This window comes from Nycticebus coucang, chromosome 9 (assembly GCF_027406575.1).
Source record: "Nycticebus coucang isolate mNycCou1 chromosome 9, mNycCou1.pri, whole genome shotgun sequence".
NCBI classification, from domain to species: Eukaryota; Metazoa; Chordata; class Mammalia; order Primates; family Lorisidae; genus Nycticebus; species Nycticebus coucang.
This window is the reverse complement of record NC_069788.1, coordinates 63,925,068-63,952,851: the sequence shown is the minus strand read 5'-3', so window position 1 is coordinate 63,952,851 and position 27,784 is coordinate 63,925,068. Positions and strand designations below refer to the sequence as shown.

The 27,784-nt window shown below is 39.7% G+C and overlaps 1 protein-coding gene across 3 annotated transcripts in view; it reads right to left on the bottom strand.

The window, feature by feature from the left end:
* The window catches only part of DTNBP1 (dystrobrevin binding protein 1), a 173,588-nt gene that overhangs the window by 60,764 nt on the left and 85,040 nt on the right, over window positions 1–27,784 (bottom strand). For all 3 annotated transcript variants that reach the window (XM_053603831.1, XM_053603832.1, XM_053603833.1), the window contains one exon: window positions 21,198–21,220. In XM_053603831.1, the coding sequence (XP_053459806.1) occupies window positions 21,198–21,220 (23 nt within the window). The remainder of the gene's footprint in view (window positions 1–21,197; window positions 21,221–27,784) is intronic.

Sequence of the window (27,784 nt, the reverse complement as noted above, 5' to 3'; positions counted from 1 at the left end):
CTTTTAATATATCTGCATAAGTAAAAGAAATAAAAACATTTATATAGATATGGAATTAGTGTGACTCACGTATAATATGCATCCTTATTTTCCCTCAAACATTTGAGCCAAAAAATGTGCATTATACATGGCAGAATACAGGAATTCAAAATGGATCTTAGGCCTAAATGTAAGTGCTAACAATAACAGATATGGTCAAGAATGAGGCAAAACTTCCACTCTCTGACATTGCTAATGGAAAAGTAAAATGGGATAGCCATTTTAGAGAATGGTTTAGCAGTTTCTTAAAAAGTTAAACATAAACTTATCACATGATTCAGATATTCTGGTCTTAGCTCTATACTCAACAGAAATGAAAACACATTTACACAAAGACTTGCACAAGAAAGTACATACAGCATATTATTCATAAAACCCAAAACCTGAACACAATCCAAATGTCCATCAATTGGTGAATAGAAAAACAAAATGTGGCATATTCGTGCAATAAAATATTAACTCAGTAATAATCTAATGACATTCTTTTTATTCTACCTATTTAGCTTCTTTTTTTGTTTGTTTTTGAGACAGAGTCTCACTTTGTCACCCTTGGCAGACTGCTGTGGCATCACAGTTCACAGCAATCTCAAACCCTTGGGCTCAAGCAATTCTGTTGCCTCGGCCTCCCAAGTAGCTGGGACTACAGGAGTCTGCTATAATGCCTGGCTATTTTTAGAAACAAGGTCCCGCTGTGGCTCAAGCTAGTCTCAAGCTTGTAAGCTCAGGCAATCCACCCACCTTGGCCTCCCAGAGTGCTAGAATTACAGGCTCATATAAGCCACCGCATCCTGCCTTACTTAGTTTCTTGAGTCTATGTCATTCCTTCCATTCTACCACTTCCTTAATTCAAATCTTTTTAATACATTCCTAGCTAATATCTTTTAGTTTAGACCTGCTCTTTTCTAGTCTATCTTCTATATGATAAAAGAAAAAAAACAACTCTACTAAAATGCAAATCTGGTAGGAGACAAGATGGCTGACTGAAGCCAGCTTTCCACAGAGGCTCCTGTCCAGTAGGAGAGTTAAAGGACAAAAATTCAGCAAGTAACCTGGTGGAATTGGCTGCACTAAGAGAGAAGGTTGAAGAACGCACATCAACCCCGCTGAGGTGAGCTGCGACCACAAGGATACAAATAAAAGGTACAAAATCCATCACCAAGTGGACGGGAGTCCCCTCCCCCATGAGAACGGCTCAGAGTGCCTCATAAACAATCGGGCAAAGTTCAAAGGTCCTCCCACTACACTCCATGGGAGAGACCCTCTAAAAACTGGACCTACCTCCCCTACTAGGGTGCCACGGTGTCCTCCTGCCAGGCATAAAACTGTATCAACTGTATATAGTCTCTACGTGGAATTCTGAGCTCCCAGTGCTCCCCTTTACTCACACTAAGGTCTGGAGGCCAGTCCCGGTTGGTGGAGAGGGGACCACACCGGAGTGGCAGTTCCCTGAGGCACAGTGCGACAGCCGTCTTTTGGTGACAATACGGCCAGGCATAAAACTGTGTGCGTTCTCTGCCTGCAACCCCAGGCTTCCAGCGCTCCCCGCACTCCCCTCTGCTCTCGCACCAAGATCTGGAGGCCTGTCCCCCAGGGGTCCAGACTCTTGGGCAATTGCTCGAGGGGTATAGACAGTGCTGGGCTGCAGCCAGTCGGTGCAGACTCTGGGGTACGGGAGCGGAGAGAGGACGGTTGGCTGGAGGGGAGCTACACTGGAGCAGTGGTTGCCTGAGCCATAAAACAGCAGCCCTCTTTTGCTAGCAATACAGCTTACTACCGAATATTCTGAAGCCACACCCCCTGTCTCCCTGGGCAACCAGAGACTCTGAGTATAGGATTTGCCTGAGGCTACTCCAACTTGCAAACCAGGGAAACTCCCAAGGCGGGGCTGACCCAGAGGTCCGCTTTACTAAACCTAAGACGCACCTGGCCCTCAGGGGATCGTCAGTCTATAGACAATACAAGAGCAAAGACAAGCTGATTTGGAACTCAATTCAGCTTCTCTTCTGCAGGGGAACCACAGAGTTGTTCTGTTCTGTTCTGTCAGTAACATTAATCAGGGGCGAGACTGGACCTGAGTGAAAACCCCCCAACCTTCATCAAGCGAGGCTGTCAGGCCTCACCTCCTCCTGCTAGAGAGAGGCAGAGTGCAGTGGCCTGGCAGACTTCCTTGTGATTCAGGCAGGTGCAAACTCCTGGAGTACCGATTCAATACAGGCAACTGGGTCAGCCAACTGCAGGGCTATCAGTGACTGGGTGTGACAGGGGTGCAAGGTGGGGAAGTAGACATCTACCTTCCCAGACTGATTTATTGGCCGGGTGGCTCCTCCTGACTCTACGCAGCACTGGAGCAAGCCACACCAGAGTAGTCACCAGACCCCTGTGATCCAGTTCCCAGAGACCTCTTAAACTCTCTCACCCGAGACAGGTGCAGACTGAGACAATTGACTTGGACTTTTTGAACTGAACCAATCGGCTGAGGACAAATCAGGTGGTGCCCTGGGTGCATGGTGGTAGGAAGGTTTGATTTTTCTTTTCCAATTGTTTGCCGGTGGGGGGTGGGGTGACTTAATTGCTGATATTTCTCCACAGCTGAGACTTCAATCCAAAGTATCTGTTTCACTAGGGTGGAACAGAAACCAGCTGAAAACAAGACAAAACCACTTAGCCCCACCACACCAGACAGGGCCCCAGTTTCTCAGGCCACAACACTGTACAGTCCCTCGGCAAAGCCCCAGAAGAAAAAATCAGAGGGAGTAAAACAACCATGGGGTGGAATCAGCAGAAAAGCTCTGGTAACATGAATAACCAGAGTAGATCTACCCCCCGAAGGAAAGATATGGCAGATGCAACTGAAGATCCCATTCATAAACAACTGGCTGAGATGTCAGAAATCGAATTCAGAATTTGGATTGCAGACAAGATTAACAAAGTGGAATTAGGAATTCGAGGAGAAATTCAAAAGTTGTCTCAAGAATTTAACGAATTTAAAGACAAACCCACCAAAGACTTAGACACACTGAAGCAAGAATTTGCAGCCCTCAAAGATATGAAAAATACAGTAGAATCCCTCAGCAACAGAATGCATCAAGCAGAAAAAAGGATTTCTGACATGGAAGATAAAGCCTTTGAACGCTCCCAAACTCTCAAAGAAGAAGAGAAATGGAGAGCAAAAACGGATCATTCTCTCAGAGAGCTCTGGGATAATTCAAAGAAGGCGAATATCCGAATCATAGAAGTTTCAGAAACAGATGAAGTGGCCTCGCTGGGCACAGAGGCCCTTCTGCATGAAATTATGAAAGAGAATTTTCCAGACATGCCTAGAGATTCTGAAATTCAGATAGCGGACAGCTTCAGAACCCCAGCACGACTCAACCCAAATAAGACATCCCCCAGGCATATCATAATTAACTTCACTAAAGTTAATATGAAGGAGAAAATCCTCAAAGCTGCCAGGAGAAAGAAAACCATTACCTTCAAAGGGAAAAATATTAGAATGACTGCAGATCTCTCTGCTGAAACCTTTCAAGCCAGAAGAGGGTGGTCACCGACTTTTAATCTCCTAAAGCAAAATAACTTTCAACCTCAGATCTTGTATCCAGCTAAACTGAGTTTCATTTATGATGGAGAAATTAAATACTTTAATGACATTCATATGTTGAAGAAATTTGCCATAACCAAACCAGCTCTTCAGGATATTCTCAGACCTATCCTCCATAATGACCAACCCAATCCTATACCACAAAAGTAAACTCACTCAGAAACTTCGGATCAAACTCCAATTTCCACACTGGCGAAACGATTAAAAATGCCCACTGGACTTTTGAAAAACTCGATACCCAAAACTTCACCAGACTTATCAATATTCTCCATTAATGTGAATGGCTTAAACTGTCCTCTACAGAGGCATAGGTTAGCTGACTGGATACAAAAACTCAGGCCAGATATCTGTTGCATACAAGAGTCACATCTTAAAAGACAAATACAGACTCAGGGTGAAAGGATGGTCATCCATATTTCAGGCAAATGGTAATCAGAAAAAAGCAGGTGTTCCAATTTTATTTGCAGATACAATAGGCTTTAAACCAACAAAAGTAAGGAAGGACAAGAATGGTCACTTCATATTTGTTAAGGGTAATACTCAATATGATGACATCTCAATTATTAATATCTATGCACCCAACCAGAATGCACCTCAATTTATAAGAGAAATTCTAACAGACACGAGAAACTTGATTTCCTCCAGCTCCATAATAGTCGGAGATGTCAACACTCCTTTGGCAGTGCTGGATCGATCCTCCAACAAGAAGCTGAGCAAAGAAATCTTAGATTTTTTTTTTTTTTTTTTTTGTAGAGACAGAGTCTCACTGTAGGGCCCTCGGTAGAGTGCCGTGGCCTCGCACAGCTCACAGCAACCTCCAACTCCTGGGGCTTAAGCGATTCTCTTGCCTCAGCCTCCCGAGTAGCTGGGACTACAGGCGCCCGCCACAACGCCCGGCTATTTTTTGTTGCAGTTTGGCCGGGGCTGGGTTTGAACCCGCCACCCTTGGTATATGGGGCCGGCGCCTTACCAACTGAGCCACAGGCGCCGCCCAGAAATCTTAGATTTAAACCTAACCATCCAACATTTGGATTTAGGAGACATCTACAGAACATTTCATCCCAATAAAACTGAATACACATACTTCTCATCAGCCCATGGAACTTACTCCAAAATCGATCACATCTTAGGTCACAAGTATAACCTCAGTAAATTTAAAGGAATAGAAATTATTCCATGCATCTTCTCAGACTATCATGGAATAAAACTTGAGCTGAGTAACAACAGGAATCTGCATACTCATACAAAAACATGGAAGTTAAATAACCTTATGCTGAATGATAGCTGGGTCAGAGATGAGATAAAGAAAGAAATCACCAACTTTTTGGAACAAAACAACGATGACATGAATTATCAGAACCTCTGGGACACGGCAAAGGCAATTCTAAGAGGGAAATTTATAGCACTGCAAGCCTTCCTCAAGAGAACAGAAAGAGAGGAAGTTAACAACTTAATGGGACATCTCAAGCAACTGGAAAAGGAAGACCATTCCAACCCCAAACCCAGTAGAAGAAAAGAAATAACCAAAATTAGAGCAGAAAACAAAAGAAGAATACAACAGATCAATAAATCAAAAAGCTGGTTTTTCGAAAAGGTCAATAAAATAGATAAACCTTTGGCCAACCTAATCAGGAAAAAAAGAGTAAATCTCTAATCTCATCAATCAGAAACAACAAAGATGAAATAACAGACCCCTCAGAAATCAAAAAAAATCCTTAATGACTATTACAAGAAACTGTATTCTCAGAAATATGAAAATCTGAAGGAAATTGGCCTACACTTGGAAGCACGTCACCTTCCAAGACTTAGCCAGAATCAAGCGGAAATGTTGAACAAGCCCATATCAAGTTTGGAAATAGCATCAAACATACAAAACCTCCCTAAAAAGAAAAGCCCAGAACCAGATGGTTTCACGTCAGAATTCTACCAAACTTTTAAAGAGGAATTAGTACCGGTATTACTCAACCTGTTCCGAAACGTAGAAAAAGTAGGAAGACTACCTAACACGTTCTATGAAGCAAACATCACCCTGATCCCCAAAACAGGAAAAGACCCAACAATAAAAGAAAATTATAGACCAATATCACTAATGAATATAGATGAAAAATATTCAACAAGATCCTAACAAACAGAATCCAGCAACACAACAAACAAATTATACATCATGACCAGTCGGTTTTATTCCAGGGTCTCAAGGCTGGTTCAATATACGTAGATCTATAAATGTAATCCAGCACATAAACAAATTAAAAAACAAAGACCATATGATTCTCTCAATCGATGCAGAAAAGCTTTTGATAATATCCAGCATCCCTTCATGATCAGAACCCTGAAGAAAATCGGTATAGAAGGGACATTTCTTAAACTGATAGAGACCATCTACGGCAAACCCACAGCCAATATCATATTGAATGGAGTCAAATTGGAATCATTTCCACTCAGATCAGGAACCAGACAAGGCTGCCCATTGTCTCCATTGCTTTTTAACATTGTAATGGAAGTTTTAGCCACCGCAATTAGGGAAGAAAAGGCGATCAAGGGTATTCATATAGGGTCAGAAGAGATTTAACTTTCGCTCTTCGCAGATGATATGATTGTGTATCTGGAAAACACTAGGGACTCTACTACAAAACTCTTGGAAGTAATCAAGGAGTACAGCAGCGTTTCAGGTTAGAAAATCAACATTCATAAATCGGTAGCCTTTATATATACCAACAATAGTCAAGTTGAAAAAACAGTCAAGGACTCTATCGTATTCACAATAGTGCCAAAGAAGATGAAATATTTGGGAATTTATCTAACAAAGGACATGAAAGAGCTCTACAAAGAGAACTATGAAACTCTAAGAAAAGAAACAGCTGAAAATATTAACAAATGGAAAAACATACCATGCTCATGACTGGGAAGAATCAACATTGTTAAAATGTCCATACTACCCAAAGCAATATATAATTTTAATGCAATCCCTATTAAAGCTCCACTGTTATACTTTAAAGATCTTGAAAAAATAATACTTCATTTTATATGGAATCAGAAAAAACCTCAAATAGCCAAGACATTACTCAGAAATAAAAACAAAGCAGGAGGAATTACGCTACCAGACATCAGACTATACTACAAATCGATAGTGATCAAAACAGCATGGTACTGGCACAAAAACAGACAAGTAGATGTCTGGAACAGAATAGAGAACCAAGAGATGAACCCAGCTACTTACTGTTATTTAATCTTTGACAAGCTAATTAAAAACATTCAGTGGAGAAAAGATTCCCTATTTAACAAATGGTGCTGGGTGAACTGGCTGGCAACCTGTAGAAGACTGAAACTGGACCCACACCTTTCACCATTAACTAAGATAGACTCTCACTGGATTAAAGATTTAAACTTAAGACATGAAACTATAAAAATACTAGAAGAAACTGCAGGGAAAACTCTTGAAGAAATCGGCCTGGGCGAGTATTTTATGAGGAGGACCCCCTGGGCAATTGAAGCAGCTTCAAAAATACACTACTGGGACTTGTTCAAACTAAAAAGCTTCTGCACAGCCAAGAACACAGTAAGTAAAGCAAGCAAACAGCCCTCAGAATGGGAGAAGATATTTGCAGGTTATGTCTCTGACAAAGGTTTAATAACCAGAATCCACAGAGAACTCAAACGCATTAGCAAGAATAAAACAAGGGATCCCATCACAGGCTGGGCAAGGGATTTGAAGAGAAACTTCTCTGAAGAAGACAGGCACGCGGCCTTCAGACATATGAAAAAATGCTCATCATCTTTAATCATCGGAGAAATGCAAATCAAAACTACTTTGAGATACCATCTAACTCCAGTGAGACTAGCCTATATTACAAAATCCCAAGACTAGAGATGTTGGCGCGGATGTGGAGAAAAGGGAACACTTCTGCACTGCTGGTGGAAATGCCAACTAATACATTCCTTTTGGAAAGAGATATGGAGAACACTTAGAGATCTAAAAATAGATCTGCCATTCAATCCTGTAATCCCTCTACTGGGTATATACCCAGAAGACCAAAAATCACATCATAACAAAGATATTTGTACCAGATTGTTTATTGCAGCCCAATTCATAATTGCTAAGTCATGGAAGAAGCCCAGGTGCCCATCGATCCACGAATGGATTAATAAATTGTGGTATATGTACACCATGGAATATTATGCAGCCTTAAAGAAAGATGGAGACTTTACCTCTTTCATGTTTACATGGATGGAGCTGGAACATATTCTTCTTAGTAAAGTATCTCAAGAATGGAAGAAAAAGTACCCAATGTACTCAGCCCTACTATGAAACTAATTTAGGGTTTTCACATGAAAGCTATAACCCAGTTACAACCTAAGAATAGGGGGAAGGGGGAAAAGGAGGGGAGGGAGAGGGGAGGTGGGTAGAGAGAAGGGGATTGGTGGGATTACACCAGTGGTGCATCTTACAAGGGTATATGTGAAACTTGGGAAATGGTCTGTGAAGCTAGTGAATGATGCCCCATAAATATATCAATGTACACAGCTATGATTTAATAATAAATAAATAAATATTTAAAAAGAAAAATGCAAATCTGATCCATCCACCCTAAATAAAACCCTTTGGGTCCCCCTACTCCCCACTCTGCTTCTATCAGTTACAACAGTAACCTCTAAGCTCTATTGATCATGCACCCCTCCCTTTGAACAAAAACTTTTAACAAGCACCCAAATATAAATATTTGCGAATCATATACATGAATTCCTATACTAATTTATTACCTAACAGACACAAAATTGACATTTGGAAGGACGACATAAAAAAGAAAGAAATAAAAGTTCTAGTTTTCTTCTCCACACCTATTGGTTTGCAGTCACATTCCTCTTGGGAGACCACAGGCCTAAAGGGAAACATGCAGACTCACATGCATGATATACGAGCCTGTGTATCATTTGTTCCTGGCCTGTCGGACTGCATCCCTCACCATTTCACCCCACACACCATATGCTTCAGCCATGACAAATTATTGTAGTTTCTCTGATGAAGAAAAAATTAAATTTTAACTTGTATTTTTAAAATAAAAAACATTTCTGCATCTTTGCAATAGTTCCTTCCTCTTCTTAGAATGTCCTTGTCAGCCTTTTCAGCCCAGTGAGTACTCATCATTCAGATCAAGTGTCATGGCCTATCTTTAGTTGATTACTCCCACCAGTGTGGTTATCTTCTTATGTCTATAGTGTATTCAAATTACATATTTGCCTCTCTATCCCATTAGCTTTGCCACAGTTCTTTAGCTCCTTGAAGTCACAGGATAGTCATATCATACAACCTGAGTCTCTGTAACTTACATATTACCACATAGCAGCTGAATAGTTTTGCCTTACATGTTAAGCTAACCCTTGCATTAAACCAAAAAACTCTATCCAAGTTTAACTTCTATTAGTTGTAAAACACTAAGGGCTGCCATGCCAGTTATCCACAACCAGGAGTCATTAAAACAAATGATACTCCTAACGTTCTCAGAATTCTCTGATTCAGATAATATAATCAATGTGATGACTTCTATTTTTACTGAAATGTATGCATTATCATCCCTGGAAATTGCTCCCCCTCTAAGCTCTCAAACTGAAATTCCTTCTTTGACCACTGAAAGTGCTCTTCCCCTTTATGGCATCACCATGCTATGCCTCCTCACCTGGGTACGTCGCTGCTCTGGTCAGGCCTCTACTCCCCAGCATGGACTCCATGGCCAATCACTTCTGCTCTCAGGAGCTAGCCTATCCTATCTGCTCTTCCTGTTTCCTACTCTGTGTTAACCTAAGCATTTCTGTTTTGGTTTTTATTCCTATTTCTGAGCCCTAGCCCTGAAAATTTGGATTACCTTTCCTTATATGGATTCTCAAAAACTTATTTCATCCCTCCATGTCAACTTTTTCCTACATTATCAGTTAGTCTTCTCCTCTCTTAGGTCTCATTGAAAGGGATGTCCCTTGACTCTCTTCAAGGATAACCTATCTGAACACTTCCTTTCCTCTTCTTGTGGAACTTATTGACTCCTTTAACATCTTCAACTTTACTTTCTTCCCTGACCTTTACCCTGATCCTATCTCAAGGTACGTTTTCATTTCTTTCCTTCCATCTATGAAAGAATAGTTAGTTCATGTCACTTTATTTCCTAACTCCTCATACATTTATGATTTGCAATCTGGATTCTCCCTTTACAAACGGCTCTTTCAGATTACCTATTCCTTGTCAAATCTAGTGGGATATCCTCATTCTGCATAACTGCTTTGCATTATTTAAGTTGCCAATAACCATTTGTCCTCCATTAAACTTTCTCCTCTCTAGGCTTCCGAGTCATTGAATTGCCTTGGCCGTCTTCCTCTTTCCGACCACTCTGGTTCCTATCTCACCTATTGACTCTGCTTTCCAGAGTGAAGCCTTAAATTTGGTCATACTGTAAGAACTGGCCTCAGGTGCCTTTTCCACATGCTCTCATGATGACCGCATTCACTGAGATAGTGGTAACTCCTAAATCTTGATGTGTTTTCACACTATTAATCACATTTCTGACATGTTCAGATAATTTTTAACTGAGTAGGAGATTATAAAGGACACCCTCCTACATGACACAATTGGATTCTATCTTGGACATTTAATTTTTAAAAAAGCAATTAGCATAGTAATCTATTACAAACCTATATACAAATGCTTTAATTTTAAATATAACAATAGTTTTATTTGCAGATTCGTTGAGCACGGGTCCACTGTTCCAAAATTCTTGTAAAAATCACCCACACTGCAATTACAAAATTTTCTATTTTTTAAACCAAAGCAGAAATTTAACATATATAAAACAATCTGTGTTTAGAATCTTTCAGAATTTTTATTATTTCTTTCCCAAATCTTTTCTAATTCTTAACTATACTTTTGCAGCAGCAACCTCCGAAAGTTATTTTCTGATATTAACTATTTCAAAGCAGTCAACTTTGTTTTCTGCTGAAGTTCATCATTTGATCTAATATTTGATTAAACTGCATATTGTAACAACTAGCATAATAGGTACCAACACAACTTACTCTGGGTAAGCATTCCACTTCACTGGTGGAAACAAGTGTGTGGATGTCCTGACCAGGAGCCTGCCACCCACAAGCATTCCATAGGCTCAGAGACAATAAGGATGATGGCTAATGTGGTGAGGCACTCAGGCAAAGGTAAAAGAGCCAGCCTACATTTTAAGGCCGTGTCAAGGCAGGAATCTTACCTCTACTCTTTTCAGTGGCACACTATTTCTGGGCTTCTACTTTAAAACTCTGAAGATTGATTTTTAAGATTTACTCATGGAATGATAACCTATTTTGAAAATTAAAGTGGAGGGCAGCGCCTGTGGCTCAAAGGAGTAGGTCACTGGCCCCAAATGCTGGAGGTGGCGGGTTCAAACCCAGCCCCAGCCAAAAACTGCAAAAAAAAAAAAAAAAAAAGAAAATTAAAGTGGAAAAATGGTTAATAATTCCTGAAAAGTAGGTATGTCCATTCATGGCCAAGTTCCCATGTCTACAAGGACTATGAAAGCTTATTTACTGTACATGGGCTTACAACAATGGAATTCTTTCCCCATTAAAAATACAAAATTAGGGGGCGGAGACAAAATGGCTGACTGCAGCCAGCTTTCCACAGAACCTCCCGGTCCAGAAGGAGAGTTAAAGGACAGAAATTTAACTAGCAATCTGGTAGATTGGAGCTGCACCAAGAGAGAAGGTTGAAGAACGTACATCAACTCTGCTGAGGCAAGCTGCAACCCCAAGGATACAAACAAAAGGTGCAAAATCCATCACCAAGCGGATGGGAGTGCCCTCTCCCATGAGAATGGCTCAGAGTACTCCATAAACAAATGAGCAGAGTTCAAAAGTCCTCCCATTATATTCCACGGGAGAGACCCTCTAAAAGCTAGACCTACTTCCCCTACTAGGGTGTCACGGCGCTCTCCTGGCAGGCATAAAACTGTGTAAAACTGTATATATTCTCTACCTCCAATTTGAGCTCTCAGCACTCCCCTCCACTCTCACTCTGAGGTCTGGAAGCCTATCCCCCAGGAGTCCAGATTCTTGGGTATTATCTCGAGAGGTGCAGACAGGGCATGGACTGCTGCTGGATAGTGCTGACTCTGTGGCGCAGGAATGAGGAGAGGATGGTAGGCTGAGAGGGAACCAAGCCAGAGCAGCAGTGCCCCAAGGCACAGAGCAGCAGCCATTTTTTGGCAACAACAGGGCTCACCCCTGGATATTCCAGAGTAACACCCCCTCCGGCAGCAGCCACTGGCAGAAAAGATCTGGGATGGAAACACAGGCCCCATGAGTAAAGGGTTTGCCAAAAGCGGTACCAGCCTGGGTGGAGCATGGGAACTAGAAAATGCAGGCAGACCCAACAGATTCCAAGGGCAGGGCTGACCTAGAGGACGCATCTGGCCCTCAAGGGATCACTAGCCTAAAGTCCAGGGGTCCTTAAACTACGGCCTGTGGGCCACATGCGGTGGTGTGATTGTATTAGTTCTCATTTTCTTTTTTTACTACAAAATAAGATACGTGCAATGTGCACAGTTTTTTTTTTTTAAACTATTCTCTGGCCCTCCAACAGTCTGAGAGACAGTAAATTGGCACCCACTTTAAAACATTTGAAGACCCCTGGTAGACAAAGGAGGGCAGGAGGCTGAAACTGACAGCTAACCATACTGCGAATACAAACTACCAGGCAGCAGCAAAGACAGGGCCTGAGGCGCAGGTTCTGTGAACTCAAAACAGCTTCTCTTCTGCAGGAGAATTTAGCAGGGACAGAAACAAATTCCGCGAAGTTGTTCTGTTCTGTCAGTAACATCAATCAGGGGCAGGGATAGAACTGAGTGAATAGCCCCAGCCTCCATCAAGCGCCTGAGGTTGTCAGGCCTCACCTCACCCTGATGGATAGTGGCAGAGAGCAGCGGCCTGGCTGAGGAGACGTAGATCTCCCTGTGATTCAGGCACATGCAAACACCTGGAGTATCTGCTCATACCTGGAGGCAACTGGGTCACAGCCCTGTGGGGTTATCAGTGACTGGGTGTGATAAAGGTACAAGGTGGGGAAGAAGACATCAACCTTCCCAGACTAATCTATTTGCTGGGTGGGTTCTCCTAACCTCACGGAGCACCGGAGCAAGTCATATTTGAGTTGAATTGTCAACAGACCTCTGTGATCTAGTTGCCAGAGAACTTTTAAACTCTCCCACCTGAGACAGGTCCTGACTGAGACAATTGATTTGGACCTCTTGAACTGGGCCAATTGCCCGAGTACTATCCAAGTGGTACCTTGGGTATGTGGTTGTAGGAAAGTTTGATTTTCTTTTTCCAGTTGTTGCCTGTGGAGTGACTTAATTGCTAGTATTTCTCCACAGCTGAGACTTCAACCCAGAGTAACTGATTCACTAGGGTCGGACAGAGACAAGCTGAAAACAAGACAGAACCACTTAGCTCCACCACACCAAGCAGGTTCCCAGTTTCTCAGGCCGTAGCACTGTATGGATCCTTGGCAAAGCTCCAGGGGAAAAGGTACAGACACCAGTCCCAGCTTTTGGGCAAAGGGCTGGTTAATCACTACTCCTGGAGCCCCAAATGCAACTTTTCTTTATCCACTCATGTAATCAAATGGTGTAAAATAATCATGGGGCGAAATCAGCGGAAAAACTCTGGTAACATGAATAACCAGAGTAGATCAACCCCCTCAAGGAAAGATATGGCAGATGTAACCGAAGATCCCATTCATAAACAGATGGCCAAGATGTCAGAAATCGAGTTCAGAGTTTGGATTGCAAACGAGATTAAAAGAATGAAGGAAAAGTGGGAATTGGAAATTCGAGGAGCAATTCAAAATCAAGGATTCAACGAATTTGAAGACAAGATCACCAAAGACTTTGACACATTGAAGCAAGAATTTGCACCCCTCAAAGATCTGAAAAGTACAGCAGAATCCCTCAGTAACAGAGTGGAGCAAGCAGAAGAAAGGATTTGTGACATTGAAGACAAAGCTTTTGAACGCTTCCAAGCTCTCAAAGAGTAAGAGAAATCGGGAGCAAAAACGGATCATTCTCTCAAAGAGCTCTGGGATAATTCAAAGAAGGCTAATATCTGCCTCATTGGAATCCCTGAAAGCAATGAAGTGGCTTCGCAAGGCACAGAGGCTTTTCTCCATGAAATCATGAAAGAGAATTTTCCAGATATGCCAAGAGACACTGAAATTTAGATAGCATACAGTTTCAAAACCCCAGCACTGCTCAACCCGAATAAGACATCCCCCAGGCACATCATAATTAACTTCACTAAAGTTAATATGAAGAAGAAAATTATGAAAGCAGCCAGACAAAAGAAAACCATAACCTACAAGGGAAAGAATATTAGAATGACTGCAGATCTCTCTGTTGAAACCTTTCAAGCCAGAAGAGGGTGGTCATCGACTTTTAATCTCCTAAGACAAAATAAATTTCAACCCAGGATCCTGTATCCAGCTAAACTGAGTTTCATTTATGATGGAGAAATTAAATGCTCTAATGACATTCACATGTTGAAGAAATTTGCAATAACCAAACCAGCTCTTCAGGATATTCTCAGACCTCTTCAGGATATTCTCCATAATGACCAGCACAATCCTCTACCACAAAAGTAAACTCACTCAGAAACTTTTGATCCAACTCCAACTTCTGCAGTGGCAAAAGGACTAAAACTGTCCAGTGGACTTTCGAAAAACTTGATACCCAAAATATTACTAGGCTTATCAATATTGTCCATTAATGTGAATGGCTTAAACTGTCCTCTAAAGAGGCACAGGTTGGCTGGCCAGATATGTGCTTCATACAAGAATCTCGTCTTACCTTAAAAGATAAATATAGACTCAGGGTAAAAGGATGGTCGTCCATATTTCAGGCAAATGGAAATCAGAAAAAAGCAGGTGTTGCAATTCTATTTGCAGATACAATAGGCTTTAAACCAACAAAAGTAAGGGAGGATAAGAATGGTCACTTCATATTTGTTAAGGGTAATAATATGATGAGATTTCAATTACTAATATTTATGCACCCAACCAGAATGTGCCTCAATTTATAAGAGAAACTCTAACAGACATGAGCAACTTCATTTCCTTCAGCTCCATAATAGTCGGAGATTTTAACACTCCTTTGGCAGTGTTGGATAGATCCTCCAATAAGAAGCTAAGCAAAGAAATTTTAGATTTAAACCTAACCATCCAACATTTGAATTTAAAAGATATCTACAGAACATTTCGTCCCAACAAAACTGAATACACATACTTCCGATCAGCCCATGGAACATACTCCAAAACCGATCACATCTTAGGTCACAAGTCTAACCTCAGTAAATTTAAAGGAATAGAAATTATTCCTTGCATCTTCTTGGACCACCATGGAATAAAATTTGAATTCAGTAACAACAGGAATCTGCATACTCATACAAAAACATGGAAGTTAAATAACCTTATGCTGAATGATAGCTGGGTCATAGATGAGATTAAGAAGGAAATTACCAAATTTTTGGAACAAAACAACAATGAAGACACGAATTATCAGAACCTCTGGGATACTGCAAAGGCAGTCCTAAGAGGGAAATTTATAGCACTGCAAGCCTTCCTCCAGAGAACAGAAAGAGAGGAAGTTAACAACCTAATGGGACATCTCAAGCAAATAGTAAAGGAAGAACATATCAACCCCAAACCCAGTAGAAGAAAAGAAATAACCAAAATAAGAGCAGAATTAAATGAAATTGAAAACAAAAGGATCAATAAATCAAAAAGTTGGTTTTTGAAAAGGTCAGTAAAATAAATAAACCTTTGGCTAACCTAACCAGGAAAAAAAGAGTAAAATCTTTAATTTCATCAATCAGAAATGACAAAGACGAAATAACAGACTCCTCAGAAATTCAAAAAATCCTTAATGAATATTGTAAGAAACTTTATTTTCAGAAATATGAAAATCTGAAGGAAATTGACCAATACTTAGAAGCACATCACCTTCCAAGACTTAGCCAGAATCAAGTGGAGATGTTGACCAAGCCTATATCAAGTTCTGAAATAGCATCAACCATACAAAATCTCCCTAAAAAGAAAAGCCCGGTACCAGATGGCTTCATGTCAGAATTCTACCAAACCTTTAAAGAGATACTAGTACCTATATTACTAAACCTGTTCCAAAATATAGAAAAAGAAGGAATACTACCCAACACGTTCTATGAAGCAAACATCATTCTGATCCCCAAACCAGGAGAAGACCCAACAAGAAAAGAAAATTATAGACCAATATCACTAATGAATATAGATGCAAAAATATTCAACAAGATCCTAACAAACAGAATCCAGCCAACACATCAAACAAATTATACATTATGACCAAGTCGGTTTTATCCCAAGGTCTCAAGGCTGGTTTAATATACGTAAATCTATAAGTATAATTCAGCACATAAACAAATTAAAAAACAAAGACCATATGATTCTCTCAATTGATGCAGAAAAAGCTTTTGACAATTTCCAGCATCCCTTCATGATCAGAACACTTAAGAAAATTGGTATAGAAGGGACATCTCTTAAACTGATAGAGGCCATCTACAGCAAACCCACAGCCAATATCCCATTGAATAAAGTTAAATTGAAATCATTTCCACTCAGATCAGGAACCAGGGAAGATTGTCCATTGTCTCTACTGCTTTTTAACATTGTAATGGAAGTTTTAGCCATTGCAATTAGGGAAGAAAAGGCAGTCAAGGGTATCCATATAGGGTCAGAAGAGATCAAACTTTCACTCTTCGCAGATGATATGATTGTATATCTGGAAAACACCAGGGATTCTACTACAAAACGATTAGAAGTGATCAAGGAATACAGCAGCATCTGTAAATCAGTAGCCTTTATATATACCAACAATAGTCAAGTTGAAAAACAGTCAAGGACTCTATTCCATTCACAGTAGTGCCAAAGATGATATTTGGGAGTTTATCTAACAAAGGACGTGAAAGATCTCCATAAAGAGAACTATGAAACTCTAAGAAAAGAAATAACTGAAAATGTTAACAAATGGAGAAACGTACCATGCTCATGGCTGGGAAGAATCAACATTGTTAAAATGTCCATACTCCCCAAAACAATATACAATTTTAATGCAAACCCTATTAAAGCTCCACTATCATACTTTAAAGATCTTAAAAAAATACTTCATTTTATATGGAATCAGAAAAAACCTTGAATAGCCAAGACATTACTCAGAAATAAAAACAAAGCAGGAGGAAGCATGCTACCAGACTTCAGACTATACCATAAATCGATAGTGATCAAAACAGCATGGTACTGGCACAAAAACAGAGAGATAGATGTATTGAACAGAATAGAGAACCAAGAGATGAACCCAGCTACTTACCATTATTTGACCTTTGATAAGCCAATTAAAAACATTCAGTGGGGAAAAGATTCCCTATTTAACAAATAGTGCTGGGTAAACTGGCTGGCAACCTATAGAAGACTGAAACTGGACTCACACCTTTCACCATTAACTAAGATAGACTCTCACTGGATTAAAGATTTAAACTTAAGACATGAAACTATAAAAATACTTGAAGTAAGTGCAGGGAAAACTCTTGAAGAAGTGAGTCTGGGCGAATATTTTATGAGAAGGACTCCTGGGGAATTGAAGCAGCTTTAAGAATACAGTACTGGGACATGATCAAACTAAAAAGCTTCTGCACAGCCAAGAACACAGTAAGTAAAGCAAGCAGACAGCCCTCAGAATGGGAGAAGATATTTGCAAGTTATGTCTCTGACAAAGGTTTAATAACTAGAATCCACAGAGAACTCAAACGTATTAGCAAGAAAAGAACAAGTGATCCCATCGCAGGCTGGGCAAGGGACTTGAAGAGAAACTACTCTGAAGAGGACTGGTGCACGGCTTATAGACAAATGAAAAAAATGCTCATCATCCTTAATCATCAGAGAAATGCAAATCAAAACTACTTTGAGATATCAACTAACTCTAGTAAGATTAGCCCATATCACAAAATCCCAAGACCAGAGATGTTGGCGTGGATGTGAAGAATTAAGGGAAGACTTCTACACTGATGGTGGCAATGCAAATTAATACATTCCTTTTGGAAAGATGTTTGGAGAACACTTACAGATCTAAAAATAGACCTGCCATTCAATCCTATAATTCCTCTACTAGGTATATACCCAGAAGACCAAAAATCACATTATAACAAAGATATTTGTACCAGAATGTTTATTGCAGCCCAATTCATAATTGCTAAATCCTGGAAGGAGCCCAAGTGCCCATCGATCCATGAATGGATTAATAAATTGTGGTATATGTACACCATGGAATATCATGCAGTCTTAAAGAAAGATGGAGACTTTACCTCTTTCATGTTTACATGGATGGAGCTGGAACATATTCTTCTTAGTATCTCAAGAATGGAAGAAAAAGTATCCAATGTACTCAGCCCTACTATGAAACTAATTTATAGCTTTCATATGAAAGCTATAACCCAGTTATAACCTAAGAATATGGGCAAGGGGGAGAGGGAGGGAAGGGGAAGGGGAAAGATGGGCGGAGGGAGGGTGATTGGTGGGATCACACCTACAGTGCATCTTACAAGGGTACATATGAAACTTACTAAATGTAGAATATAAATGTGTTATCACAGTAACGAAGAAAATGCCAGGAAGGCTATGTTAACCAGTGTGATGAAAATATGCCAAATGGTATATAAAACCAGTGTATGATGCCCCATGATCACATTAATGTACACAGCTATGATTTAATAATAAAAAAAAATACAAAATTAGGACTCTTATGCCTTCTCTTCTTTTTCTACTGTCTAACAAGTGATTACCACTAAAAGTTTAAATAAATGCAACATTTGGAGAACACAGAAAACCTTCTTGTTGCCAACATTAAAACAAGAATCAAGAATAACAACTACTTTTTTTTCTTGGCTTTAAGTTTCAAGGAAATAACAACTGGTTTTATTTTTTTATTTAATTTTTTTTTATTTTTTTAAGAGTCTCATTCTGTCCCCCTGGGTAGAGTGCCCTGGCATCATAGCTCACAGCAACCTCAAAATATTGGGCTCAAGTGATCCCCTTGCCTCAGCCTCCCAAGTAGCTGGGACTATAGGCACCTGACATAATACCCAGCTATTTTTAGAAATGAGGTCTGGATCTTGCTCAGGCTGGTCTTGAGTTCCTGAGGTCAAGCAATCCACCTGCTTTGGTTTCCCAGAGTGCTGGGATTAGAGGTATGAGCCACCATACCTGGCCCCAATAACTCATTTTAATAATCTTAAAGAGATTTGCCATATGTCAATGAAGTGAAAGGTGAACTTAACTCAGTGGAGTACAGAAGGCAAAATCCAGAACTCAGTGGATGACACTGATTTATATAACTTTGAGGATTACTAATTTTGTGCTTTGGTCTTAAAAGTTATTTTTTCCCCAACCTAGAAAAGAGCTTCTAAATACTACTATAAGGTGAATAATTGAACTTGTTTTCCTACAACCTAGGAAAAACAAAGGCAATATTCAAAAACTAATAAATTGCTCCAATAGGTTTAAAAGAGCTTTTTTTTTTTTTTTTTTAGACAGAGCCTCAAGCTGTTGCCCTGGGTAGAGTGCCATGGCAAGACAACTCACAGCAACCTCCAACTCCTGGGCTCAAGCGATTCTCCTCCTCCGCCTCCCAAGTAGTTGGGACTACTGGCACCTGCCACAATGCCGGCTATGTTTTTTTTTTTTGTCTGTTTACAGCCATCATTGTTGTTTGGCAGGCCTGGGCTGGATTCGAACCTGCCAGCTCAGGTGTATGTGGCTGGTGTCTTAGCTGCTTGAGCCACAGGTGCTGAGCCTAAATGAGTTTTTAAATCTATTTTTCCCCATTAATACTTTGGAAGAGCTGTTACATTTCTGTTTTTTTTTTGTTATAGGCTACTTATGCTTTTGAAATATTAGTAAAACACTAAAGAATAAATAATTTTCAACGAAAATTCATGCAAAAAATCTAGATATAATAAAATACTAAATTTAAGATCTATAATTGGCCTGTGGGTAGATCTGATGTGCTGTTAATTGTTGTACATAATTAGAAATGTGTAAGCAAAATATTTTGGCCTAAATTGAATTATTCTATCAGGTAATATGCAGTACTACCCAACCTTTTGCAAACCACTGTTCTCTTCTTTTTTGTGTGAATATTGTCATACTAAAAAAAAAAAAGAATGTCTCAGCACTGAGATGCAAGTAAAACTGACATTTTACATAATCTGTGTCCCTGCCTGTCTTTTAATATTAACTTGATTGTTTTTTTCCATCTCTTAATGTTATATAAGAAGCTGCTAAACTAGTCAACCAAAAGCAACAATGAAAAGGAAAAGAGCATTTTATAAGGATTTCAAATCGTATTTTAAACCACTGGTGAAAAATAATGTACCTGAGTAATGGTTCACCCACTGAACAAGAACAATGAGCGCCATGATAATATTATATCACATGATTATTTAACTTTACCTTCAACAAACTAACTGTGAGCTTAATCATTTACTACAGCTATGGTGGGTTAAAGAGAAATCTAGCCCAAACAAGGCTGTTCAATTATAGCCAGAGTAGGAAAAAGCCTTTACCTTTCATCTTGAGGATTAGTCATTTTTTTCTAAAACACATCAGACACACAAACAATTCAACTATGAATGATACACTGGACAATCTTTAATCAGTCAGTAAATCAAAAGGTCAATACTAGTTTGCATGTGAAATACAATAAAACAGTTAAATTAGAAGGGATTTTATAAGTAATTCAAAAAGTCTTCCTGGTTATTGACATGAGTCCCTCTGAAAATAGTGATTTCTACACTAATCACTCATGAGTAATTGAAAAATGGCCAGTTGGAATAATTGTAAGCTGCTGGGAAGTTTGTGGTTTTCTTATTTTTTTCTATTAGTGTTTCTCCACTAGTCACATGACCAATCATTCACCAATCTCCTTTGTTCAAAAGTTCCCTAAAATTAAAAAGTAATGCTGAATAGTTTTATAGTCTCAGAATGTATTTCATCAGAGCCTCTAACTTTACAGATGGAGAAAGTAACTGCCTAAAAAAGTAGAGACTGAGCCAACATCACAAGATAGTGGCAGGTCAAGACCAGACCCGGCACTGCAAAACTCTCAGCAGTGACTCTGAGGTCAACTGCAGGGGCACACTTTGCTCTGTGTCACCATCTCCTTCACAGGTGACCCAGATTACACAACAGAAACCAGAATCTTCTTAAGGTATGATTCTCACCAATCATACTACTTATCATGGTCATTAGCAGAAACTGTCACTTGGACCTGTGCTAAAAAGAATGCCAAAACCACTTGTGATGAAATAAAGCCTATAAAAGCCATGTTAAACGAACTTTTACTTTTGATGTAAAATGATTTTTTAAAAAAATGAGTTCCTTCATCATCAAGAGGGTATGTCTGACATCAATTTAACTCTTAAGTACTTTAAAGTGAAGAATTGAACACAAAATTACCTTTGAAGGTTTCAAGTTCCTTCCTGTAGAAAAATAAGAAAACGTAAAATTAAAATAATCAATTCCCAATGGAAACTGTTCTTACATTATAATCAAAACATGTGCTTTCAATGCCCAGAGTGGTATTTCTGGATGCTCACACATCAATTATGCTTTACTGAAATTTCCAGCCTAATTAGTCTAAAACAACTATTTTTCAGTTATTTCTGCTATTATCTATTAACAGCTTAAAAAATTCTTTTAAATTTTCAACAATTGAAACAAAAACACTTATAAGAAAACAGAGAACATTTTAATGCCAGCTATGAACATCTCATACATGTAAGCATTAGTTTATAACAGCAGTTAACATGATTTTTCCTCTATTGATAAAGATTAAATAATGGATTTCTATGATCTTTAGTTAAAAATTATCCAGAATAGGAGTAGTTATTTCCCTCTGTCAACAGCAAAGGAGAAAAGGGGGAAAGCAGACATCAAAGCATGGAGACCCCTGGCTCATCTTGCCACAAAAGGGCCAAGCCTCCAGGAATCTTCCGGTTTGTTATTTTGTCAATGTCAATTAAGGATGCCAAAATACAAAGCTTCCTGGGGAAATGTGCAACGGGGGAAAAGAGATTAATGATTCTAAAATAAACACTTTGTGACAAAGAGGCCAAAGCAAGATATTTTCAAGTCTTCTTTCATAATTTTGCAATTATATATTTCTTCTCATTATCAGTACTAATATAAAGTTATATTGAGCAGGCAAGTTTAGTAAAGGCTTGTTATTCCACTTAAAATATGAGGCTTGTACCTTTTATTTGCACGGTAGGTTTTACTAAAAATCTAGAGATGTTGTCAATTATCAAATCAGAGTTCTACACTTTTAATTACAATGCTCTCATGTTCCAAAAGAGTTCACTACAATTAACAGCTGGTACAAAACACAGGCAAGATGCCTGCTGAAAGGCCAAGCAGACAATGTTCTTGCAACAGCCAAAGTGAAGCTTCTTAAATCAGATGTACATCCCACTCTTCTTTTCCTAAAAATACCTACTCATAATAATTCTCCAGCACTATGGTTCATAAATTACAAAGGAGAATATAATTTTCAATCCTATCTTTTCAACAAACAATGCAACTGTCACCCGCCAGCTAATAGTCAATTTTATTCTCTCCTTCTTTTTTTTAGACAGTCACACTCTTGTTGCCCCAGGCTAGAGTGCTCTGGTGCCATAGTTCACAGCAACCTGAAGCTCATGGGCTTAAATGATCCTCTTGCCTTAGCCTCCCCAATAGCTGGGGCCACAGGCCTGATTAGTTTTTCTATTTTTAGTAGAGATGGGGGTCTTGCTCTATCTAGCTCAAGCTGGTTTTGAACTCCTGAGCTCAAGCAATCCATCTGCCTCAGCCTCCCAGAGTGCTAGGATGATAGGTGTGAGCCACCTCACTCAGCAATCAATTTTATTCTTAGAAGTTTAGCCAGGTAATTCTAGTACTTTGGGAGGCCAGGGTGGAAGGATTGCGTGAGGTCAGGTGTTTGAAGCCAGTCTGACCCCATCTCTACCAAAAATTCAAAAATTAGCCAGCTGTGCTGTCACATGCCTGTAGTTCTCCTGTGGAAGCTGAGGCAGGAGAATCACTTAAGTCCAGGAGTTCAAGTCTGCAGTGAGCTATGATCAGTTCACTGATAGGGGTAGGCATCGACAGAACACTCAGTCAACAGTCTAATGACTAATTCTGTCTTCTATGATTGCAATCTTTAGAGACCTTCTGATTTTCTTCTTTTAGAATGTGTGACTATGAGCAAAATTTCTTAAAAGTGCTTCTTGTTTCACAAAGCTGAAACTCAGAATAGCAATTTCACACACATTGTTCTTCCCTTTCCTCCACCCCTAAATACTATAAACATAAACCAGAAAACAAAGAAGCCAGCATCTACCACATTCATGAGTAACTGCCCAGTCAGGAGAGCAGCCTTTCAATACTCCACTGCCCAGCTGCCTCGCCCAGTCCACGGCAACTGCTGCTGAGAAGGGAGGGCGAGGCCAGCTCAGTGCTCTCCAGGGGAACCATCCTCCACCTCACATCACAACCCGCACCACCACCATCCTCAGCAACATCTCCGAGGAATGTCCTTTCAGAGTAAATAATTCTGCACCCCTGTCCTAAGAAAGACTTATTGAAGTAGTGGTAGCATAGGTAACTAGTTTAAAGACAAAAAAAATTCAGTATTATGGTTCTTTTAAAGAACAGATAAAGTAAAGCACAGTATCAAAAGCGCTGAAATTGTATAATTTTTTTTTTTTGAGCATCTGTGTCGCCCTAGATAGAGTGCCGTGGCGTCACAGCTCACAGCAACCTCAAACTCTTAGGCTTAAGCGATTCTCTTTCCTCAGCCTCCCAAGTAGCTAGGGCTACAAGTGCCCACCACAACACCTGACTATTTATTGGTTGTAGCTGTCATTGTTTGGCAGGCCCGGGCGAGGCATGAAACCGCCAGCTCTGGTGTATGTGGCTGGTGCCCTACCTGCTGAGCTACAGGTGCCGAGCCAAATTTCATAATTTTTAAGGCAGATTCCACCATCTGTTAGAGGTACTAAGACGGCAGGAGAAGGCACATCCAGCACAGGCAGTGGTAACCGGGAAGGCACGGAGCCCAAAAGATGCAGGTTATAGGTAGGGAAATGACTTCAGAACAGCAATACATCACGGGTATCTGTCCTGGAGCAAATACTTCAGAACAGCAGGCTGAAAGACTTGGTTTTATTTTTAGAAGAATAACATGAGCAAAGCTGTGCTTTAGGAAGAACCTTCTAGCTATGATGGATGGATGTTTTGGCAAGGGAGTAAATAAAAGCAGGGTGTATTTAGGAAACTATGAGAGAGGTTTGGAGAAGAGCTAATTAATGCCTGGCAAGAGCAATGTAAGTGGCAATGATAATGAAAGGGGAGTGTCATGTGAAAAATGCCGTAGAGAAGAGTCAACAGCCCATGGCACCTGATTATATAGGGATGGGGGAGGAAGGAGATGAACCTGTTACCACAAGGGTAAGTCTACATCTCCAGAAGGAAGAGAAAAAGATTTTGGAGGGCAGCGAATGAGTTCAGCTGGGAATTGCTGGAATAACCTGGGAGGCTCCCAGTGCTACAGACAAGTCCCATGCCCTTTAGCGTACTCAAGGACTCAGCTCCAACAGATCCACTCCCTCACTTCATATCCACTCTTGAACCCTTCCCAGTTTGGCTTCTGGACCCCATTACAACACAATCAAGGCCACCAACATCCACTGTACTGCCCACTTTTCATCCTACTCACTCAGCAGCATTTGGCCTGATTGGTGATTCCTTGAGGTTTCCTCTAGGGTTCTGCTACCCCTTCAGTTTCTTTAGCTAGCCATCGCTACCCCTTCCAGACCTGAATGCTGGAGTGCTGCAGGCTCGGTTCTGGGCCCTCTTCTCTCCTTAAATTATATCCACCCAGAAGGCAATTTCATCTAGCTACATGGCTCTAAATGCCATATATACCTTACTGACTTCCTGATTTATGTGTCCTGTCTTGATCTCTTCTTTGAGCTCCAAACTCATATGATGGTTTTACTCAAAAGGGAAATAAGCTTCTCCAACATTTACAAAACAGAGCTGGCTCATCCTCCAGTTTTCCTCATCTCAATTAATGGCATTACCCAACTCCTCAAGTTTTGGTTCATCCATCTCCCTCACTCTTCACATCTAATCCTTCAATAAATCTTGTCAATTCTATCTCAGAACATAATCTGAATTCATCTATTTCTTTCCATCATCACTGCTGTCAACCTTATAAAAATATATCCATTTTCTTATATTGAATATAATCTTCATTGAATTCAGTCAAAATTTCATTGAGCCTTAGACACTAGGAATCATGTCAGGAATAATGCTAGGTTTGGGAATATACATGTTCCATAACCTCAAGAAATTTTAATGGGAGAGACAGAGAAGTAAAGCAGTAATTAGAAACTGATGTCATCGATCAGTGCTTTGGTAATAACATGCTGAGATTCTCCTAGGAATAAAGAAGAAGGAGTAATTCATACACCTTGTTTTGGAAGGAAAGACTTTGTGAAGAAGCACTGAACTGAGGAGTTTTGAAGGTAAGCATAACGGATGATAATGATGGATAACATCCATTGAGAACATAGTGGATATTTTACTCTTAACCATTATGTCATACTCTCAATTCACCAAATGAAAAACCATAGTAAGCAGGAGTTTTAGTTCTGGTCATTCTCCGTCAAGCTCTGTTATAAATGATAGTAATGGCAATCAGTATAAAAGCACCTTCAAATTCATCTTTTCCACGAAGGCTTCCCTGACGTCCAATCAGCAATCTCTCCATATATCTAAACTCCTATACCAATTTAACTCTACCAGTGTTATATACCTGATGAACTGCCTTGTAATCTGGTTGTATCCGTGTATTATCTCTAGACTTACACCACAGAGTGCAGAGACCATCTCATTTGTCCTGCATCACATATGTGCACAGAGTTGGACCCAAGAGACATTTAACAAATCAGGATTATTAAATACTATGGTTGTAGAATAACTAAGGATATCTGCTTCCTCAAAGAGACCCTTGCTGTCAGGAGCGTATAACAAAGAGACCCTTGTGCCAGTGGCCAGCCACATGCTGATTTTGTGAGGACTGTTTTTGCTTATCTGTGGGGTCACAAAAAGCATATATGAACCTTTTTTTGGCTGATCAGCTTTTCTTAGTGTGTGTATTTAATGTGTGGCCCAAGATAACTCTTATTCTTCTAATATGTAGCCGAGGGGGAAAAAAAGGCTAGACACCCCTGCTCTAACTACAGAGTTTATTTGTTTGTTTGTTTGAGATAGGGTCTCTTTTTTGCCCATGTGGGGTCACAAAAAGCATATATGAACCTTTTTTTGGCTGATCAGCTTTTCTTAGTGTGTGTATTTAATGTGTGGCCCAAGATAACTCTTATTCTTCTAATATGTAGCCGAGGGAAAAAAAAAAAAAAGACTAGACACCCCTGCTCTAACTACAGAGTTTGTAGTTATTTGTTTGTTTGAGATAGGGTCTCTTTTTTGCCCAGTTTAGAATGCAAAGGCAAAAATCATACCTCACTGCAACCTCAAAGTTCTGAGCTCATGAGAACCTTCTGCCTCAGCCCCCTGAGTAGCTTGGGATTACATGCATATGCTACCATACCCTACTAATACGTCCCATATTTTTGTAGAGATGGTAGTCTATTTCCCAGGCTGGAGCATTTTATCCTTTTTTTTTTTTTTTTTTTGAGACGAAGTCTTACTGTGTCACCCTTGGCAGAGTGCTGTAGCATCACAGCTCACAGCAACCTCAAATTCCTGGGCTCAAGTGGTCCTCTTGCCTCAGCCTCCCAAGTAACTGGGATGCAGGTGCCTGCCACAATGCCTGGGTATTTTTACAGACAGGTCTCACTCTTGTTTAGGCTGGTCTCGAACTTGTGAGCTCAAGCAATCCACCCACCCCAGCCTCCCAGAGTGTTGGGATTACAGGTATGAACCACCACGCCCAGCCATGGAGTATTTTATTCTTTATGAAGTTTGGTCACATCTGAGCTCAGTTGATATCAACTTGTTTATTACTTGTATTTTTAAAAATTCAAGTCTGTTATTTTTCATAGTTTAATAGAATTTTCAGGTCAAATAAGTATAAAGAACTGAAATGCCTTCTTTTAGATTTTACTATGTTTTATAATTTACTGAATTCAGCAAATGCTTTATAAAATTTAGCATAACGAACCCTGAAAGTAAAACACAAAAAATAACACCAGACTCAAAAGCAAATAATATTTCCAAAGGGTGAAATTGCTATTATTTAATCATTTTCTCTATGGGGATTGAGTTATAAGGGCAGAATAAAAATACAAGAAAGCATCACATTAATAAATAAATCCACAGAATGTTATAAGAAGTATATCAAATCTGTATATGAGTAGAAATCAACTAAATCAGACTCAAGATGCAAACATAATAGATTGGAGCCACTGGATAAATGTCTCCACAAACATGATCATCTCACAGATAAAACACACTATCTCTAAATACTAAATAAAGCCTCCTTAGGAAAAATTCATGATAGAAAGCTAACACAAAGTACTACATCCAAACTGGCAACTGTAAATCTACTCTAACATTTGTCTTCACATTTGAGAATATCTAGGGGAAAACTTTTTTTTCAAAGTATGAGTAGCAATATATAAATATAAATATATATATATATATATATATATATTTTTTTTTACAGAACACACTACTTGTTCCTAGGAAAGATCTCACAGAATTCCCCAGAAAGAAGCACCTACTACCTAGTTCCCACCAAGTCAGGAGCCTATTGTTCTTGCAGTCCACAGTCAGAGGTACGCACTGAAAATGCGTGTCCTTGCAGGTTTGGCAGGGTTGTGGTTGATAAAGTAGAAAGATTAGGGTAAGGTAGAGAGGTGACCTCTTACCAGCTTGAGATAAATTTTCTCCAGACTGTCTGTATCTTAGAAGTCCCTGTTGGCATTTATTCCTTACATAGAAGTTGCCCTGCAAAACATTTTCAACACTATCTG